General features: G+C 40.7%; 1 protein-coding gene across 4 annotated transcripts in view; it reads right to left on the reverse strand.

The window, feature by feature from the left end:
* LOC124788197 overlaps positions 1 to 21,940 on the reverse strand; it is a 144,357-nt gene that overhangs the window by 44,153 nt on the left and 78,264 nt on the right. For all 4 annotated transcript variants that reach the window (XM_047255373.1, XM_047255374.1, XM_047255376.1 and 1 more), the window contains exon 2: positions 19,645 to 19,778. In XM_047255373.1, the coding sequence (XP_047111329.1) occupies positions 19,645 to 19,778 (134 nt within the window). The remainder of the gene's footprint in view (positions 1 to 19,644; positions 19,779 to 21,940) is intronic.

A 21,940-nucleotide genomic window follows, 5' to 3' on the forward strand; every position in this document is an offset into this window, starting at 1 on the left:
TCTGCCATAAACTGCCCAGTAATAGGAATTTGTTGCCAGTTATAACTGACAAAATAGCATGAAGCAGCAGACAGTCAAGGCAAACTGAGGTGCACATAAGTGTTAAGAGTTCAGAAGTGTTTTTGCCACACTTGTATCCACTTGCAATTGAAGGAAGGTGTTGTTGACACATACACATTGATAAACAGTTAGTTAGAAAGAGTTGCAAGATTACCGCACACATGGCTAATGGCAGTAATATCCTTGACTGATTGAGGGAGGGCAGGGGGGTTGTCAAGGGCTGAACATGACGTCATCAGTCGCGGGATTCAAAAGTTACTTGCATTAAGGTAGAGGGTCCACTAAAAGTGGGCAGATCCTGTCAGAGGGGTCAAACTATAAAAGGAGGAAGTTAAAACACACTCAGTAGAAGGCATATAAAGAGTAGGCAAAGTCTATAAACTGAAAAACAGAGGGGTAAAAGGGTAGTCATGGGTTCCAGACATAGAAAATGTGAAGAGATGCCCCAACCACAACCACCCTGCCCCTGCTCCAGAAGTAAAGAAAAATCTTATAACTGAAAATAAAAACTACTTTCATGTAGGAAACTGAGGACCAGTTCAACCATCCATTAATCATCTGCTAATATTAAGGACAAGGAATCTGGAAGGCTACACTTAGTTTGAATGGCCCAAAGAAGAGGACAGTCTACCAATACAAGGGATGCCGTCAGTCTGACAGTTCATTCCCTGGGATGCCCACATGACTTGGGACCTAGAGGAAGGCAACAGAGCAGGCGGCATGGCCAAGGGTTGAGAGAGTAGCATGGGTCTACAGCCTGCAAGCTGCTCACTGAGTCGGTACATATTGAAACACTGTGGAGGGAGGCCTGAGTAAAAAAATGCAGTGCCCTGTTAATGGCTAGCAGCTCTGTTATGAACACACTACATGATCCCAGCAGTAAATGGTGTTCCATGTGAGTAGGAGATGTAAAAGTGTGTCCCACCTTATCTATTGTTTTAGAACAATCAGTGAACTCTTCAAGAATGGAACGTACAAGATGCCAGAATATCACAGGGGTGACAGAGACCTTAGAACTGTGAAATAGGTCAGTCCTAATCTGTGGTCAAGGCACCATCAAAGGAGGAGGGGGTGTGGGAGGAAATAAGTGGGTTTCCAGTGAGTGGAGGAGATCCCAAGGAAGGGAAGTAATATGAATTCCAACTGGCAATCCCACCCTGAGGTCGGGTATCAGGAGGGAGACATCCCTCGTTTGCAAAGAAAACAGGTCACGTGGGATGGTCAGGGAATCATTAAATGCTGATCGCATAAGAAACCAAGAGTTGGCTCCATCATATTTGTAGAGGGGGAATCTCAGCTTCTGCGAGAAGGCTGTCAACAGGACTAGTGCGGAAGACACTGATAGCCAGACACACATCAGATTGATGAATAGGATTAAGTAGTTTGAGAGAGGAAGGGGCTGCTGAGCCATAAACCTGACAGCACACAGCGCACAGTAAAGATGAAGAAGAGTAGCACAGTCTGCACCCTAAGATGTGTGGGCCATTAGACAGAGAGCATTAAGTTTCCATATGCAGGTGGTCTTCAGGTAGCAAATATGAGACAGCCACATCAGCTTTTTATCAAAAATAAGGTCCAAGAAATGGGACTGTGTTACAACATCTGGGTGCTGGTTGCCTAAATAAAGTTCTGGATCAGGGTGTCCAATAGATTGATGGCAAAAATGCATAAGCCACATTCTGGAGGGAGAAAACTGGAAACCATGGAAGAGAACCCATGCAGAAGTCCATCAGATGATGCCTTGGAGTTGGCATTCAGCAGATGCTACTGAGTGAGAGCTGCACCAGATGCAAATATTGTCAACATACGATGCTGTAGTAACCAGAGGCCCAACAGAGGTGACAAGCCCGTTGCCAGCAATGAGGAAAAGTGTGACACTAACACAGTACCCTGTGGGATACCATTCTCCTGGATCCAAGGGATGCTGAGAGAGGTGCCAACTTGAGCCCGGAAGAGTGGGGGGGGGGGGGGGGGAGAGGGGGGGTAAAAACTCATGGATAAAAATTGGAAGGGGGCCATGAAAGCCCAGTCATGGGTGTAACTTAAATGTGATGGCACCAAGCCATGTCATATGCCTTATGTAGGTCAAAGAAGGCCACAGAAAGGTGCTGGCAGTTAGTAAAAACCTGTTGGACTGCTGTTTCCAATCTGAGTAAATGGTCAGTTGTAGATCACCCTTCCTGGAAGTCATTCTGATATGGGGACAAAAGGCCCCTGAGATTCAAGTACCCAATATAATTATAAGCTAACCATACTCTTGAGTGGTTTACAAAGTATGCTGGTAAGGCTAATCAGGTGGTAGCTGTCAAGAGATATTGGGTTTTTTCCGGGATTAAGGACAGGGATGACTATGCTGTCTCACCATTGTGAGTGGAAGTCATCTGTGAGCCACATGTGATTGAAGACCCTTTGGAGATGCTGCCTGTGAGTAACATTCAAGTGTTGGATCATCTGGTTGTGGATGGAATCCGGGCCTGAGCTGTGTCATGTAAAGAGGTAAGAGCCTGCAAGAATTCCCATTCAGTGAAGGTTTCATTTGAGGATTCAGTTTGGTGGGGGTTGAAACAACACTTCTTTGGCCAGGGAGCAGGAGTAGCACATTGAGGGGAGGGCATAGGAACCACTGGAGATGGGGAGATGGGAGGTGGATGGGGCTGGGGTAAGGAAGAGGTAGGAAAGGAAAATGATGTACCAGAGGCAAAAGTAGAAAAATCATTGCTGGTTGGACTAGGTCATATTTTTGGTGAGCCTAAGCATAAGATAGATGATCCAGTGACTTGTACTCTAGGATCTTCTTTTCTTTCTTGTAAACTGGGCAAGTTGGACCATAACAACATGAGCTGGCATCCCACATCTTCTTATGTTCACTCCCACAGAGGCACCAGTGTATCAAGTGTATCAGATGTGGTAACATACAGTTACCACGTCTGCCTTAGGTCAGAAATTAATGCTTGAGTGACAGAATACATGAAGAAAGATATCACAATCCCGCAGGTTAAATGAAACTCTTCGAGCCATACATGAACACTCATTAGTCTATAAGTGACAGACTGTGAAACAGTGAAGTTTACCCATGGGGAAAAAACTGCTAACCGTGGACCATGAACACATGGAAAAGAACAGATACATCCTCCTGGGTTTTGAGAAGATGTTTATTCAATACTGTCAACTCTCAGTGAAGTTAAGGGTATGCAGAATACACCCATCCCATTCCAGGTTTCACAAACTTTTAATATGCACAGTCCAAGACAATATTCTGAATGTGTGCTTTAGAAACAGAGCTAATATTTGTTGTGCCTTAAGAAAATATCATGGTACAGTTTTACTTTCAGTACACATAATGTACTACATGTCTATATCCGCATCTATATCTACACTCTGAAAAACCACCCTAAGGTGCATGGCAGAGGTTTCGTCTCATACCAGTCATCAGGGTTTCTTCCTGTTCCATTCACATATGGAGCATGGGAAGAATGCTTGTTTAAATGCCTCTGTGTATGCAGTAATTATGCTGATCTTATCCTCATGATCCCTATCGAGCGATAGATAGGGGGTCATAGTGTACTCCTACAGTAATCATTTAAAGCTGGTTCTTGAAACTTTGTTAATAGACTTTCTCAGTATAGTTTACATCTGTCATCAGGAGTAGTTCAGTTCCTTCAGTATCTCTGCGACATTCTCCCACAAATTAAACAAACCTGTGACCATTCATGCTGTCCTCCTCTTTGTATGTTCAATATCCCCTGATAGTCCTATTTGGTATGGGTCCCATGAGTGATTTGTAAGCAATCTCTTTTGTAGACTGATTGCACTTACCCAGTATTATACCAGCTTGAGACTATGTGATTATTCCATTTCATATCCCTACAAAGTGTGTCCACATGATGTGAACATTCTTAATTTTCTTTTTTCAACTAGGTGGAGGTGGCAAAAGAAAATTTCAACACATGGTACCACACAAAGGGGCAAGTATGTCAGTGTGAGGTTAGTGTTCTTTGATCTTTTTACCTACAAAGTAATTGAAGGAAGTATGGTTTTCTTTAATGGAACACTGTCATTTTTTTAATGAGAGGTATCAGAAAGAGTTTGAAAATAATGATAGTAATAACACACTTGTTCATTTACGTAGCCACACTTCCTTCAAAAATAGTCAAGAAATATGTGAGATATGAAGTGGCAGAACCAATTATGAACTTGAGATTGAGCATATCTATGTAGAAATGTATTTATTTGTTGTAATAGTTATCTAGTATTTCTTCTGTCATCACGCAATAAATAAATAAAACAGCACACTTTCACATCTATTGCCACAGGCAAGAAAAAGGGGTCAGACTGATACCATGGCTCATCACTGTGTATCACATTATAAACTTCTCAGTGGAGTCCTACTGCATAGCCGTAGCACATTTAAAGGAAAACAAAAAACAGCACGTATAGACTTTGACAATTACCATGCTTTCCTTGTGATATGTTCCTCCTCCACACCCTTACCACTTGTTGCAATGTATCTGCTTAGATGCTGAGTCCTTGTAAGAATAAACTACCTATCTAATCTCTTCTTTCATGGCCTGTAGTTACCTCAACAGTCTAGTTCACAGACAGACACCATATGCACCCGCAGCTAGCTTTGGAAAGAAAATGACAAAAGAGTCCATGTGTTAACTAACTTTTCTAAGAGCTCTGATTTCTCTGAAATAATGCCACACTATTTGATACATTTCCTTCCAGCTCCCTCTGCTCCCAGTTTCCATAACAACCTGGTCAGAACCCAAGTTTGCTCCAACAGCATTTTCCGTAACTAATGGTTTTAAACCCTTTGAGTTCCAACACTCAAAAACCTAACAGACAGCCTCCTATTGTTACCAACACTTGCTCTATTAATGGCAACAACTATTTAATCAAAGAGATGGGATCCTGAAAAACATGTCATGTACCAGTTTTTGTGCAACACTACCAAACATTTTGTGTTTGTATGACAAACTTTAGATTGGCTAATAACAACAGATGGATATACACAAGAGTGTATATACTTCCAAAACACGGTATCCTGCTGCATAGCACTCTCTAGTTGGTGTCTGTTTTATCATACAATACCATCTTACCTCCCATACACATACAAACATAGAAATCATGGACTTAAGAGGTGAAGCACCTTGCATGCTTCTACAGTACAGATAGCCATACAACAGGTGCAATCACAATGAAGGAACATATTTGGAGAGACCATACAAAATGTATAATTCCTGAAAAGGGGCAGCAGCCTTTTCAGTGTTTGCAGACATAACATCCCAGATGGCTTACTGATCCGGCCTTGCAACATTAGTCAACATGACCCTTCTATGTTGATACTGTAAACAGCTGAACACAAGAGGAAATGACAGCCGTTATATTTCCTGAGGCCATGCAGCTCTGCTGTATGGTTAATGATAATGGCATCTTCTTGAATAAAATATTCTTGGAGATAAAGTAGCCCCCATTCCAATCTCTGGAGGGGGGGCTACTCAGGAGGATGTTACCAGTAGAAACAAAACTGGTGTTCTCAGTTTCTAAAGCAGCAGTTTTACATTTCTACATGTTCCACCTGTGGACACTTTTGAGTAAAATTTCTCTACTTGCATTAGAAAAACAAATCTGTATTTAAGCAATTATCAGTCTGACTCCCATTGTTCAATTCTGTAGTGAAATGCCATAATTAGGTATGTATAAGGAAATTTAGGATTATGAATATAATAGAGGGAAACATTCCACGTGGGAAAAATATATCTAAAAACAAAGATGATGTGACTTACCAAATGAAAGTGCTGGCAGGTTGATAGACACACAAACAAATGCAAACATATACACAAAATTCAAGCTTTCGCAACCAACCGTTGCTTCGTCAGGAAAGAGGGAAGGAGAGGGAAAGACGAAAGGATGTGGGTTTTAAGGGAGAGGGTAAGGAGTCATTCCAATCCTGGGAGCGGAAAGACTTACCTTAGGGGGAAAAAGGGCAGGTATACACTTGCACACACACACAAACATATCCATCCGCACATACACACACACACACATATCCATCCGCACATACACAGCAGTGTATGTGCGGATGGATATGTGTGTGTGTGTGTGTGTGTGAGTGTATACCTGTCCTTTTTCCCCCTAAGGTAAGTCTTTCTGCTCCCGGGATTGGAATGACTCCTTACCCTCTCCCTTAAAACCCACATCCTTTTGTCTTTCCCTCTCCTTCCCTCTTTCCTGACGAAGCAACGACTGGTTGCGAAAGCTTGAATTTTGTGTGTATGTTTGTGTTTGTTTGTGTATCTATCGACCTGCCAGCCCTTTCCTTTGGTAAGTCACATCATCTTTGTTTTTAGAAATTTAGGATTACTTAGCCAAGAAATCCACAAGATATACTTAATGCCAAATTACCTAAATTAGAAAATGAATGCAGTCTACAAACACAAAACACAATTTACTTATTCTTTTTCCAGAGCTGTTTCACAGAGAAACACTGCACTGTAGTTCCTTCTCTAGATTGTCGCACAGATGACAAAATGGTAGATATCGAAATAGATGACATAGGGATAGAACAACAATTAAAATCACTCAAAAGGGGAAAGGCCTGGACCTGATGGGATACCAGTTCGGTTTTACACAGAGTATGCGAAGGAACTTGCCTCCCTTCTTGCAGCGGTGTACTTTAGGTCTCTAGAAGAGCGTAGAAGTTTCAAAAGATTGGAAAAGGGCACAGGTCATCTCTGTTTTCAAGAACGGACGTTGAACAGGTGTGCAGAACTATAGACCTGTATCTCTAACGTCGGTAAGTTGTAGAATGTTGGAACATGTATTATGTTTGTGTATAACGACTTTTCTGGAGACTAGAAATCTACTCTGTAGGAATCAGCAGTTCCCCACAGTCATTCAATGAACAAAGTAAGAGCATACGGACTATCAGACCAATTGTGTGATTGGATTGAAGAGTTCCTAGATAACAGAACACAGCATGCCATTCTCAATGGAGAGAAGTCTTCCAAAGTAAGAGTGATTTCAGGTGTGCCACAGGGGAGGGTTGTAGGACTGTTGCTATTCACAATATATATAAATGCCCTTGTGGATAACATCGGAAGTTCACTGAGGCTTTTTGCGGATGATGCTGTAGTATACCAAGAGGTTTAACAATGGAAAATTGTACTGAAATGCAGGAGGATCTGCAACGAATTGACGCATGGTGCAGGGAATGGCAATTGAATCTCAATGTAGACTAGTGTAAAGTGTTGTGAATACACAGAAAGAAAGATCCTTCATCAGTTAGCTACTATATAGCAGGTCAGCAACCAGAAGCAGTTGATTCCATAAATTATCTGGGAGTAGGCATTAGGAGTGATTTAAAATGGAATGACCATATAAAATTAAACGTCGGTAAAGCAGATGCCAGACTGAGATTCATTGGAAGAATTGTAGGGAAATGCAGTCCGAACACAAAGGAAGTAGGTTACAGTACACTTGTTCGCCCACTGCTTGAATACTGCTCACCAGTGTGGGATCTGTACCAGATTGGGTTGATAGAAGAGATAGAGAAGATCCAACAGAGAGCAGTGTGCTTTGTGACAGGATCATTTAGTAATCGCGAAAGCGTTACGGAGATGATAGATAAACTCCAGTGGAAGACTCTGCAAGAGAGGCACTCAGTAGCTCAGTAAGGGCTTTTGTTGTAGTTTCGAGAACATACCTTCACCGAGGAGTCAAGCAGTATATCTCGCGAAGAGACCATGAGGATAAAATCAGAGAGATTAGAGCCCACACAAAGGCATACCGACAATCTTTCTTTCCACGAACAATATGAGACTGGAATAGAAGGGAGAACCGATAGAGGTACTCAGGGTACTCTCCGTCACACGTCATCAGGTGGCTTGCGGAGTATTGATGTAGATGTAGATTCTGGGCTGAACTATAAAACTTAATGCATCATTATAAGCATAGGAAAATGAATAGTCCACAAAAAGGATGAGAAACGGAAATGCACAATCTCAAATCGTTAAAGCCAACTAGAAACACACTTAAAATACAGTGCTTTACCTGTAAAATGTAAACTTTCACAGCCGGAATTGTCACCATTAATAAAATATTCCGGGCTATTATGCTGTGGTCTAAGGGATTTCATTTCAAAAGCCGACGTTTCATCCTTATCTGCAGACGACATATACATTGTGGCGGCATGGCAGGGAGGAACTGGATCGTTTTCATAAACATCTGAACAGGAGCAATCCAAAGATTAAATTGTCTTGATGTACTGGTTTTCAAGAAAAAAGATGGTAGCTGGTGCCACACAGTTTACCAAAAACCCACACACACAGACCATTGCCCACACTGGGATTCGAACCACCACCCACAAAAAAAGTGAGGTATTATAAAAACATTGGCGGACAGAGCAAAGAAAATCTGTGAACAAGAGCTGCTTGATGCAGAAATAAAACATCTCACCACTGCAGTGCTCAAGAGTGGTTATTCATTCACTGAGGTGAAAAGAGCGTTAAGACCACTGCATAGAAATCATAGTGATGCTCAAGTGCCAGTGAAATCAAAAGTTTTCCTGCCATTCATTAAGGATGTGACTGACTGCATAGGAAAAATCATGAGAAAGTGGAGCATCACAGTAATTTACACACCCATATGGAAGATACAAGATCATTTAAAATCAGTCAAGGATGCTCACCAACTGTTGGAAAAAGCTGGAATTTATAGGATTCTGTGTAGTTGTGGGCAGGTGTACGTGGGTACTACAAAAACAACTGTCAAAAAATGACTTGAAGAGTATAAGGGCACTTTCAGAAGAGGGCAGACTGACAGATCAGCTGTTGTGGAACATGCTTTACAGTCAGGAGACCACCACATTCATTTTGACAGGACTCAAGTACTGGCAGCCACAAACGGATACCATGAAAGGCTGTACAGAGTGGCCATAGAGATTGTGGAACACCCTAGGAATTTTAATAGGAAGGAGGAGGGCGTGAAATTGAATGAAATTTGGATTCTGGTACTGAAGAAGATGTGTACCAGTCTTCTGTAGTAACAGCGGACAATGGCTTTTGACAACAGCCAGTTGCACTTGCATATTCTAAACGTGACATCACGCCACTGTGTGGAAGCTTGAGGAAGCAGAATTTTGCTGTAGTCAGTAGCAAGCCAGAGTGTGAATTGGACATTCAATAAAGCTGCAATCCCTGTTGAAAATGTCCGCAGATGGGGACAAAATGTTGGGTTTGTAGTTAAATCCCTTAGACCACGGCATAATAGCCCAGAATATTTTATTAATTATGAGTGTTTTACCTGTCATATGTGTGCAGATACTAGCCTTGGTAAAGAGGTGTACATAAAAATTTCAGACATAAGTAGGCAAAAGCAAACTAATCCTGTGCACGTATTTGAGCTCCTGTGTGACAAGATACATCAAGTTTACTCACTGGGTGTGATTAGTGTGAATGATGGGCTGTTTGAGTGAGTCTGACAAAGTAACCAGCACATGAGTATGGGAGTTTCAACATACCTGAAATATATCCAGCAACTGAAGGAACTACAAGTCAGGGTGAAAATATACCTTCACCCCCAAAAATAAAGTGAACTAATGAGATATGAAGTACTGATGAGAATATTGGACAATATTTATGTGGGTTACTATCCCAGCTAGCACTCAAGCTTATTTCAAGGTGGATATTGAGTTTAGGTTCAGTTGAAAATTCAAGATTGAAAAATCAACCTGTTACACAGCTTATTTCAAGATGGATATCGAGTTTAGGTTCAGTTGAAAATTCAAGATTGAAAAATCAACCTGTTACACGGTTTACATCAAGCTGTAAAAATTTAGCTTGAATTAAAATAATTTTCTCAAGCTTGAAATATACTGTAATTTCTCTGGGAGGCTGTACAGCAGATGCGTGCGCAGCATAGCTTCCATAGACGTCCACAGGAAGCGCCACAAGTGTTTATAAGCCTTGCAGCTGCACTGACTCTGCTAGGTTTACGGCCATTTTATTTTTGTGATGTGCATTAATGATTGTTGATTGTTGTGAAGTTTGTTTTATACTGGAAAATAGTTCGGAAAGTGTGTGGCGTCCCCTTACTGCTACACCGGGTCTGAAGAAGATATATAGTGTATTACAGGTACGCTGGTGAATTTTTTCTCATATTACAAATGTTAAATATTATTACATAACCTAAATATCACATTCTTTTACGTAGAAAAATTGAACCTGGATGAAAGTGAAATGGATTACCAGCTAAGAAAACATATTACAAGTTGTTCAGCAAAAAGGTCATTTTAAACTAGCTCTCTAGTACGTGGCACTAATAAATTAAAACTTAATGTTACTTTACCTTTTTAAAATCTCGCCTTTTTATATATATCGCCCTATTACATTTGTTTACTTGTAAATACTCGCGTGTGTCACACCATGAATGAATAATCGTGAAGTGTGAAAAGTTTCTTTGCTAATACAAATAGTAATGACATGGTGAACGGGAAAAGTGCATCAAGAACCAGTCACTACATAGGTGTCAGTATTTTTTATTTACGTAGCTTTGACTGGTCTTCAATTGCTCTTAATTTTGTTGTTCCCTAGGTGAAATAATACTGCAAGGCCTACTGGTACTTCTTACTTTTATTGTTATTTGTAATGTGGCTCAAATTTAATAAAAGGCAATATTAAAATATGACAGAACATTTTTTGTTCTTTTACATTTCAGTTCCACTGAACTGGTAATTTCTTAAGTTCATTTCGATTTCATCTTTTATTTCATTTTGATTCAGTTTTACTCACCAAAATATAATTGTGGATAGAATAAACCGTCTACATTTTTCTAAACGGTAGTTTCCTTATAAGCTTACAGTATGAGGTGTATATGATTTCAAGTAATTGTTTCTTTATAATTCAGATTAAATGGCCCTGAAACTGTTAGAAATAGTGATGTGTGGCTTCTTCATGAAGTCATCGCCAAATTACCCAAATGTCATCTTTACTTTCAAAATTTAAAACAAAAAGTTATTTCAAATTACTTTAAAAACCCTTTGGAATGAAGTCACCAGAAGCAGCTGCTTACTCAGTGACGTTTATACTAGTTAATGATTCTTACTACGTCAGTGAGTTTGAAGTTATTTTGCTAATCTGGGGCATAAATTATATTTAGGTTGATCAGTTTCAACTTTTTACATTTTTTATGTTTAAGTATGGGTAACATTTTCTTTTACCTGTTACAGGATCATTGTACCAGCAGAAGTCAGCGATATTTGATCCTGCTCTGGTCTGTGTGCTGGGGCCGGAGGGGCTTCAGAATAATTAAAATTTAAAATAAAACAATTTTAAACACTTTGAAAATAAAAATTTTTAAACGTACATGTCTTGATAATTTTTTTTTTTTCACACCATTTCCATTCGGATATTTATTTAATTAATTAGGTTTAATAAATTCAGATTAATAATTATATAACTTAAAACAAGTTGTAAATACCAGGCTGTATTCCACGTGTGTAGATACAGCTGGAGCCAAACTTGATAAGTTAAGCTTGAAATATAGCTTGAACTCTGCCAACTTTGATGTTTGTTTCAAGCTTGAATTCAACTAACAGGCTTGAATATTCCAACTTTGATCAAGCTTATATACTTGAACTTTACATCTGGAAACAAGTTTGAAACCAGCTTATTGTGCTATCTGGGATAACTGTGGTTACAATTATTATAAGAAACTAATAAATCAGTACAGCTGCATTCTTTCAAAAACTCAATTCAAGGTAATTTCAGATTGTGAGATGCATAAAAGACAAGATTACTTCAAGGGACACAAAATCTGAAAATGAAAGTTTTAAAAAGAGTCCCTAAAGACAATGCATCCATAATCCGGTGTTGACATATTCCAGTATGGATTCTGGAGTTTGTTAGCACAGTTTCTCTGGACAGTTTCAAAGCTTCTTTGGATTTTGTGCATTCAAAGAAGACTAGAACATTTCATCCAGGCATATCACTGTGGTCATGGCTTGCAAAGACATTGAAAAAGACCATATTATTACACAGGCAGCAGAAACATTTGCGGCAGATGTGGACATGTGCATTAAAAATGAAAACATAAGGTGTGTGTGCTAATGATCAGAGCCAATTTTTCTATGAACTATGGTCTTCATCAACACTGTCACACCGAGGGAAAACCAACAGCTGCTAGTGTACAATCTGTTCATAGGGCCGCAAACAAACGTGACTGTGCCTAGGAATGGTGTATTAGCAAACAAACATTACACTCAGTAAAATTTGACATAAAATAATCATCTCATGGGTAATCATATGTATTACATAATTTTTAATGTAATTGTCTTAATCACAATTTTTTTTAACATGATTACCGATTTTGGCTATGCAGTAGCCATCTTCAGAATCTCTCATTCTGCTGCATTGCAACAAATCATAAACTTGTGTTATTTCTCATAATGGTAACTTGTTGCAATGCAGCCAAATACAGTTTTGTGTATTTCTCATAATGATAACTTGTTGCAATGCAGCCAAATACAGCTTCTGAAGATGGGTATTGCATAGCCAAAATTGGTGATCTTGTTCAAAAAATCTTTGTGATCAAGACAATTATTTAAGCTTTACAGTTGTTTGCAGGAAATATATGGGACATTGTTCCACAGGTTACAGTGAAACTGGCAGCAGTGTCTCCACAGAATGTTCATATTGAAGTGAGTAAAAATGAAAAATTACTAGAGAGCATATGGAAAAGCTTTTTTGTATTCAGTTGTTGGTGAAAATGTTGGTGACAGGTGTCTATTACTTTGCATTCTTGGTCAGGACACAAAGACTGCAATCTTATTGAAGAACTGTAATCACAACAAAGACTTTTTCCCAACAAGGTACCATGTTAAAGACAGCGCCACTGAAGACAATCAAATACTGCCAATCTCTTGAAGTACATTTGTTTTTAGATGGTACAAATTCTATTCCAGATATCTTGTTGATTTTGTGTACTTGTAAACTGACAAAGTACAGGTAATGTTACATGACTGCATTTCATCATCCAACTTCACTCTGTGACCAGTAACCATTTTTCTGCATTGACATACAGATCTATGTTAACCCATGCTTTGCAAAGGTCTGGTTACAAAGTTGATGTTCATGTTGCATCCTTTGATAATGTGATGACTGTGGCTTTTTATACTGGACTTCTGCATTGTAGATACATCAAAACTGATGTAACATTTCCATATGTTGCCCTTTTCAAATGTGCATACTGTTCCATTCCAACACGTTTTAACCATTTCATTTAAACTCGACAATTACACTTTAATGACAAATAAAAGAAGAATGTAGAACAACATAGCAACTTCTATTTTGGAAATAGAATTTTGTAAGTACTTTGTATGTCAACATTATGTCAGTTGATCATTCAAATGATGTTATCAAAAACAAAATGTTAGTTTGAGGCACTTGACACACCATACTGTTGCTCCACTAAACAGCCCTACATCACTATGATTTATTGCAGCAGCCTCAGGTGAAGCAAGAAATTGGTGCAGTGAACAAAGATTATGAGAAAATAATTAAACTTTTCATAAATAATAGTAGTCACGCAATCCACAGTTTGTATCTAAAAGTCTGCAAAACAAATAGTAGAAAATGAAGTGCCTAGTGAAACAGTAAATAAACTGCAAGAATTAAATTAATGAACAATAATATTAAACTGTTGTTAATAATGAAACTGCCAATACTTGTCAGATTAAGTGTTAAGGCTGAGTGTGCTCTCTCACGATTCCTAACCTCTCCCCCCCCCCCCCCCCCCCCACATCTACCCTCCTGATGCTGCACCTAGCAGCCCACTATCCTGCCCGTAGACATCCCTGAGTATTCTCACAGCCAGAACCCTTGCTATCCCACCTCCTACTATCACACACCTCCTTACCCACCCTAGAAAACTCTCAACACAATCACAGTCATGCCTTAGTACCCAGAGACGATAATAGTCATGTGTGTGTGTGTGTGTCATGTTTGTGTGAATGTGTGTGAGGTTTGCTGTCTACATCTGATGAAGGGCTTGGACTGATAGTTGAATAACATCTAGCACTCTTTTTCACTGTGCCTGTATGTCACCCGATGCCTCCTCTATGTCGTGAATTGTGATCTATCTCATCAAACCATAATTGATCTATCCGAAATTTTTCATTCTTTGCACTTACAGGCTCTAAGAAAAACTCTCTGAATTGTAATATTGTTGGACAAAATACAATGTGAAATACTGTGTCCGAATGAACACTGGCTTAAGAAAGAGGACTACATCTTATATATCTCAGATGGCTGGCTATACACCCAAAACTGGTTGCTATAGGTCTCAGATGAAGAAAGGTGGTAGTGTAGCTATATTAGTTAAAGGACAATGTCCCTTAAAACCAGAGTGACAGATAGTAAACATTTAAATGTAGAAAGAAATCTGATGCTTCTCCTATCCAGGTCCCTATTTGCAAAGTGATTGAAATGTCTGTATACTGTTCACCCAAAAAATACTTTAAGGAGTGCATGATTGATCTGTTAATCTCATTACTTAAATGTGAGATGAATAGAATATTAAGAGCCCTAGCCATAATCCAGTCCCACATACTGTTCTTGCATTGTTACTTGGCTCATGGAATCCCCCCAAATGACCTTACCCATCTCTGGCTGCCACCCTTCCTTCCACAGTGACTTCCATCTGTTCAGATTCCACCAATCCTTAGCCCTCACCAACATTGTCCTAGGGTACAGCTATGGGCACCTGCGTAGCACCATCCTATGCTCATCTATTCATGGACCATCTAGAGGAATCTTTCCTGAAAACCCAGAATCCCAAACCCATCTTCTGGTCCAGATTCATTGATGACATCTTTGTGATCTTGATCAAGGGTGAAGATACCCTATCCGCATTCCTCTAGAACCTCAACACCTTCTTCCCCATTTGTTACACATGTCCTACTCAACCCATCAAGCAACCTTCCTCATGTTGACTTCCACCTTAAAGATGGCTATATTAATACCTCTGCCCATATCAAACCTACCAACCACCAGTAATACCTCCACTTCGACAGCTGACAGCCATTCCATATCAAGAATCTATTCCACACTGCCTAGCCACCTGTGGCCATCACATCTGTAGTGACGACTAGTCCCTCTTGAAATATACCAAGGGTCGGTCTCACTGAAGCTTTTACAGATCGTAATCCCCCCCAACCTTGAACAAAAACAGATCTCCCATGCCTTATCTTTCCAATCAACCAACTTCCACAAAACACTCTCTGTCCAGCCACGGAGGAGCACTCCCCTTATGACTCAGTACCACCCAGGACTGGAGTACCTGACTTACATTCTCTGTCAGTGTCTCTCCTACCTCTTGTCATGCCCTGAAATGAGAAATGTCCTACCCACTATCCTTCCCATCCCTCCCACAGTGGCATTCTTCTGCCCATCAAACCCACATAACAGCCTCAGCCATAGCTACACAACATCTGATCCCAGCCCCTTGCCTCATGGCTTATATCCCTGTAATAGACGTAGATGCAGGACCTGTCCCATACATTCTCCCACCACCACTTTCTCCAGTCCGGTCACAAACATCACCTATCCCATCAATGGCAGCACTACCTGTAAAACCAGTCATGTGATCTACAAGCTAAGCTGCAACCCTGTGCTGCATTCTACATGGGAATAACAACCAATAAGCTGTCTGTCTGCATGAATGGCCACCAAGAAACTGTGGCGAAGAAACAGCTGGATCACCCTGTTGCCAAGCATGCCGCCCAACACAACGTTCCTCATTTCAATGACTGCTTCACAGCCTGTGCCATCTGGATCCTTCCCACCAACACCAGCTTTTCTGAATTGCGCAGGTGGCAACTCTCCCTGCAATATATCCTATGTTGCTGTAAATTTCCCGTCCTCAACCTTAGTTAGTCATTGTCCTTACCCATCTAGCCCATTCCCTGTTCCCACTGCAGCACTACACAGCCCTGTATTCCACGAATGCACCGAGTCCTTTTACTTCTTTTCTGCTACCCTCTTCTTCTTTTGCCCACCCTCGGTGTTATCTCCCAACTGCACCTAGCTGCCCTAGTCTCCACCTAGTACTTGCATGCTCCCAGCAGCACCTCACCATCCCCTACCCCTACGCTACTATCATTCCAACTCCCCAACGCAGCCTCCACCTTACCCCCACCCAGTTGCCTCTTCCATAATGCACTGCTGCTCGCAGTCTGGCTCCAGCTGCCAGAGAGTGTGGTCATGTTGTCTATTTTTTATGAAATTCTTGTTGAGCAAAAGCTAACTTTCCGACAGTCTTTTTGTTGTGCCGGGCAGCAGTCAAACATTTTCTGTATCCAGAAAGGCCCGTACAGGACCTGCAACATGTGATCGTGCATTATCCTGCTGAAATGTAGGGTTTCGCAGGGTTCGAATGAAGGGTAGAGCCACGAGTTGTAACACATCTGAAATGTAACGTCCACTATTCAAAGTGCCGTCAATGCAAACAAGAGGTGACCGAGACGTGTAACCAATGGCACCCCATACCATCACGCTGGGTGATATGCCAGTATGGCGATGACGAATACACGCTTCAAATGTGCGTTCACTGCAATGTTGCCAAACATGGATGCGACCATCATGATGCTGTAAACAGAACCTGGATTCATCCAAAAAAATGACGTTTTGCAATTTGTGCACCCAGGTTTGTTGTTGAGTACACCATCGCAGGTGTTCCTGTCTGTGATGTAGCGTCAAGGGTAACCACTGCCATGGTCTCCGAGCTGATAGTCCATGCTGCTGCAAACATTGTCAAACGGTTCATGCAGATGGTTGTTGTCTTGCAAACGTCCCCATCTGTTGACTCAGGGATCGAGATGTGGCTGCACGATCTGTTACAGCCATGCGGATAAGATGCCTGTCATCTCGACTGCTAATGATACAAGGCCATTGGGATCCAGCACAGTGTTCCGTATACCCTCCTGAACCCACCGATTCCATATTCTGCTAACAGTTATTGGTTCTCGACCAACACGAGCAGCACTGTTGTGATACGACAAACTGCAATCGTGATAGCCTACAATCGACCTTTATCAAAGTCGGAAACATGATGGTATGCGTTTCTCCTCTTTACACGAGGCATTACAACAACGATTCACCAGGCAATGCCGGTCAACTGCTGTTTGTCTATGAGAAATCGGTTGGAAACTTTCCTCATGTCAGCACGTTGTAGGTGTGGCCACCGGTGCCAACCTTGTGTGAATGCTCTGAAAAGCTAATCATTTGCATATCACAGCATCTTCTTCCTGTCGGTTAAATTTCACGTCTGTAGCACGTCATCTTCATGATGTAGCAATTTTAATGGCCAGTAGTGTATAAAGAATATTAAAAAATAGCTAGGTGGTACAATCCTAATGTGTATAAATTAAAAATACTGCTAAGCCATACTATAAAAAATCATGTAACAATAGTAACGTTTAACGATATATCTCTTTTCGACAGTAGGACTGCTGAGGTACATTAGGGACATGCAAGTTGACTAAATAGTGTCCAATCAAAAGATCTGCACCAGGCCATTGAACCATATGGAGTTATTATCATCATGTCTATATAGCTGTGGATGATGCTTCATGCAGCGCGAAAGCTGTCTACGACACCTACCTATTTAGATGATGGTAAGACAGTCTAGCATAGAACCATTATAATTTTGGTAGCTGAGCCTATAAGGGACGTCTCAGCCAACTATTACATAAAACATCCACATAAGTAATTAATGCAGGAGAAGATCTGCAAGAGAAGATACTAACATTCATTTCAGATGTACTGGTTGATCAAAAAGTCAGTATAAATTTAAAAACTGAATAAATCACGGAATAATGTAGATAGAGAGGTACAAACTGACACACATGCTTGGAATGACATGGGGTTTTATTAGAACCAAAAAAATACAAAAGTTCAAGAAATGGCCGACAGATGGCACTTCATCTGATCAGAATAGCAATAATTAGCATAAAAAGTAAGACAAAGCGAAGATGATGATCTTTACAGGAAATGCTCAATATGTCCACCATCATTCCTCAACAATAGCTGTAGTTGAGGAATAATGTTGTGAATAGCACTGTAAAGCATGTCCGGAGTTATGGTGAGGCATTGGTGTCGGATGTTGTCTTTCAGCATCCCTAGATATGTTGGTCAATCACGATACACTTGTGACTTCAGGTAACCCCAAAGCCAATAATCGCACGGACTGAAGTCTGGGGACCTGGGTCGCCAAGCATGACAAAAGTGGCAGCAGAGCACACGATCATCACCAAACGACGTGCGCAAGAGATCTTTCAAGCATCTAGTAATATGGGGCAGAGCGCCATCCTGCATAAACATCGTACATTCCAGCAGGTGTTTAACAACCAGGCTGGGAATGATGCGCTTCTGTAACATATCGGCGTACCTCTCACCCATCACGGTACCAGTTACCAAACCAGAATCAAGCATTTCCTCGAAGAAAAAAGGCCCGATGACAGTAGATGTGGTAAATCCAACCCATACCGTGACTCTCTCGTCATGCAATGGAGCTTCCAAGACAGTTCTACGATTTTCGGTAGCCCAAATTCTGCAGTTGTGGGTGTTGACAGACCCTCGGAGCGTGAAATGAGCGTCATCGGTCTACAACACGTTACTCAACCAGGCGTCATCTTCCGCCATCTTTTGAAATGCCCACACCACAAATGCCCTCCGCTTCACTATATCACCAAGGTCAGTTCATGATGCCGATGGATTTTGTACGGATAGCATCAGAGGGTACGCCTAAGTGCCAACAAAATAGTAGTGTACGGAATGCCGGTGCGATGTGTGACTGCACGAGCGCTGACTTCCCCGTGCATAGACGAACCCGCTACAATCTCCATTTCTTCCTGAACTGTCTCAGCAGCATTACGCCTTGTGCTCGGTCGGCCACTATGGGGTCTATCATCGAAACAACCCGTGGGTTCGAACTTCGAAATCATTCTTGCCACAGCTGCTTTTGTCAACGGACCTTTACCCATTCAAATCCCCTTCCTATGGCGATAGGATCGTAACGCTGAACTAGCACATTCCCCATTCTGATAACACAGCTTCACTAAAAGCGCCTTTTCAGGTAACGTCGACATGCTGCGACTGCTGGTACATCTGATTCTCTCTCTCATTACAGCTCCTTTTATTCACGATTGTCATGCGCAGTCACTGACATTTTGCTGTCCAGCGCCATCTGTCACACATTTTTGAACTTTTGTATTTTTTTGGTTCTAATAAAACCCCATGTCATTCCAAGCATGTGTGTCAATTTGTACCTCTCTATCTACATTATTCCGTGGTTTATTAAGTTTTCAAATTTATACTGACTTTTTGATCACCCGGTATGTGCACACAGACAAATACACATGGTCAAAAGCCAAGGTACTATGTTCAGTTACTTTTTTGCATGGCTATCTGCTACTTGATGTATGAGTTGTTGCTTAATTCTTTCCATGCATTGATTTCAGTTACTGGCAGATCTAAAGAAATAAAGTTTTATTTTATATAGTCAACATAACTTTTTCCCATTTACCTGGAATATCCACGTAGCTTTGTGCTTCTTGAATCCACTACTAAGACCATTTTTCCAATGTGGATGGCATTTCAGCTCTACGGTATCACCCACTTTCGCCATCTTCCGCTCAAATTTAGGATGCATCTGCGACTCTGTACATTAAAGAATAAATAATCATATTACCAGTGGATCCAAAATTGTAGAGTAATACTGTTTTTCACATTATATAAAGGTGTCAGAATTTCTGTTTCTGTCATTCACTCCTAGTTTTATTTCAGAAACAACAGTGTCTCTAAGACATTGTACAAATTTTCTTTCAGGTACTTATGAAATAATGATATCACCTGACATTCATTACTTGCTATACTGAAAGTCAGGACAATGTTTGCCACTAAGAAAAGCCGTTCTCATATCTTGAAATGAGATAGGCATCTTATACTGTATTTTTTGATAATACAGAATATTACACAAAGGAAAACTACACTTTATGTTCTCTATGAACCAATTACGACATCAACATTATTTGAAAAAATAAAAACATTTCAATGTCCCACAACATTTTATTTGAAAAAATAAAAACGTTTCAATGTCCCACAACATCAAAAAACATAAAATGGTTTGTTCAAAGCACTGTTCAATAATGTTTAGGTCCTCCACAAACTCTCAGGCGCTCTTGAAGGTAATGGGGCTTGCTCATTAGCAACTCATTGCAGGCCTCTTGAGCAATATTGTCCCACTTCTCAATGGAGGATTCCTGAGAGCTTCAATCGTTAATGCAGGATGTTGATGACTAGAAATTGCTCTTTTGAGAAAGCTCCATGCTTTTTCTGCACAAATCATACCTGTTAAGCATGCTGACCAATCAATTCTTCAGATCCCATGTCCTATCAGACACCAACACATTGTGCTTGCACTATGAGGTCAGGTGTTATTCTATAGAATGAACCCCTCCCCTACAGTCTCTGCAAAACCATTCCCTATGGCTCAGAGAAAGTTGTTTGCATACAATGCAGCAGTCATGTTCCCTTCAATTGGACCAAGTGGTGTGCAGTGGCCATATATGATACCTGCGCAGAATATGATTAAGCCACTGGATTGTTGGTGATGTTCCACAGTCATTGAGGGATGATTTACCAGGTCACAAATTTTTTCAAACCAAGTGCTAGTCTGGATCAGGTGACAGAGGATTTAGGCTCACTCTGTAAAGGATTGACCAGGGAAGACACCGTGGTTATTGTGGGAGGGCCAGGGAACAGCATCAACAGAGATCCTGGGTACAGTATAGAGTGTGACCTGGTAAAGATTGCGTCGGCATCGAGACACACCAATGTTGAATTTGTATCTGTCCTGAGACGCCATGACCGGCCTCATTTGAACTCTTCTGTTGGGAGAGTTAATTTGGAGTTGGAACGGCTGCTTGGGTCGGGTGCGGGGGCTCATATTGGTGTGGTTCCTGTTGATTATCTCAGTAGGTGGGACTGTACCAGGCACAGCCTACATCTCAACAGGAAAGGGAAGGGGAAACTGGCTGGGGTAATAGCAGGAAATTTAAGGGGGGGAGGCACTGCCATGAATGGTAAAATACCAGTGGTTACAGGTGTTGGAGCAGCACCTTTTTTAGGATAGGTAAGACAGAAAGATGTCAAGTTCTACGAGAGGTCAGGATTGAAACAAATCTTCAGTTTAGGAAAGAAATTAAACAGCACAATTCTAGCACATTTGATCACCAATCACAGCTATCAATTATAAATTTACACCAATCACCAGAAATTTTATCTCCACCAAGTTGTATCTCAGTCCTAGGTAATTCCATTGATGAATTAAAGTCACCCAACCCAGTTGACATAATCTGCCTCTCTGAACACCATGTGACCACTGGTATAGGAACTAGGCCTAAGCACAATGAGAAACTCAGACAGGAGAGTACTGCAAATGTTAGAATAAGGAAAGGTTCTCATAAAAGTATAATTAAAAATAATGTAAGTATATATCATCAAAATATTGGGAGTTTAAAGAATAAAGTAGATGGGCTTCTGGTTTGTTTAGAAGATTTAGAAGCTGAGAATGAAATAGATATACTATGCCTGTCTGAGCATCACATTGTTACTGATATGGATAAGGTAAATTTAAGTGGTTATAAGCTCTCTGCACATGTAATGAGAGAAAATATGGAGAAAGGAGGAGTTGCCATATATGTCAAAAGTTATCATTGTGCAAAAAGTATAGAAACAAAAAAGTTTTGTGTAGAGAAACATATAGAAGCATGTGCCTGTGAGCTTAAATTAAATAAAGGCACATTTATAATTGTAACTGT

This window comes from Schistocerca piceifrons, chromosome 3 (genome assembly GCF_021461385.2).
Source record: "Schistocerca piceifrons isolate TAMUIC-IGC-003096 chromosome 3, iqSchPice1.1, whole genome shotgun sequence".
Classification (NCBI taxonomy): domain Eukaryota; kingdom Metazoa; phylum Arthropoda; class Insecta; order Orthoptera; family Acrididae; genus Schistocerca; species Schistocerca piceifrons.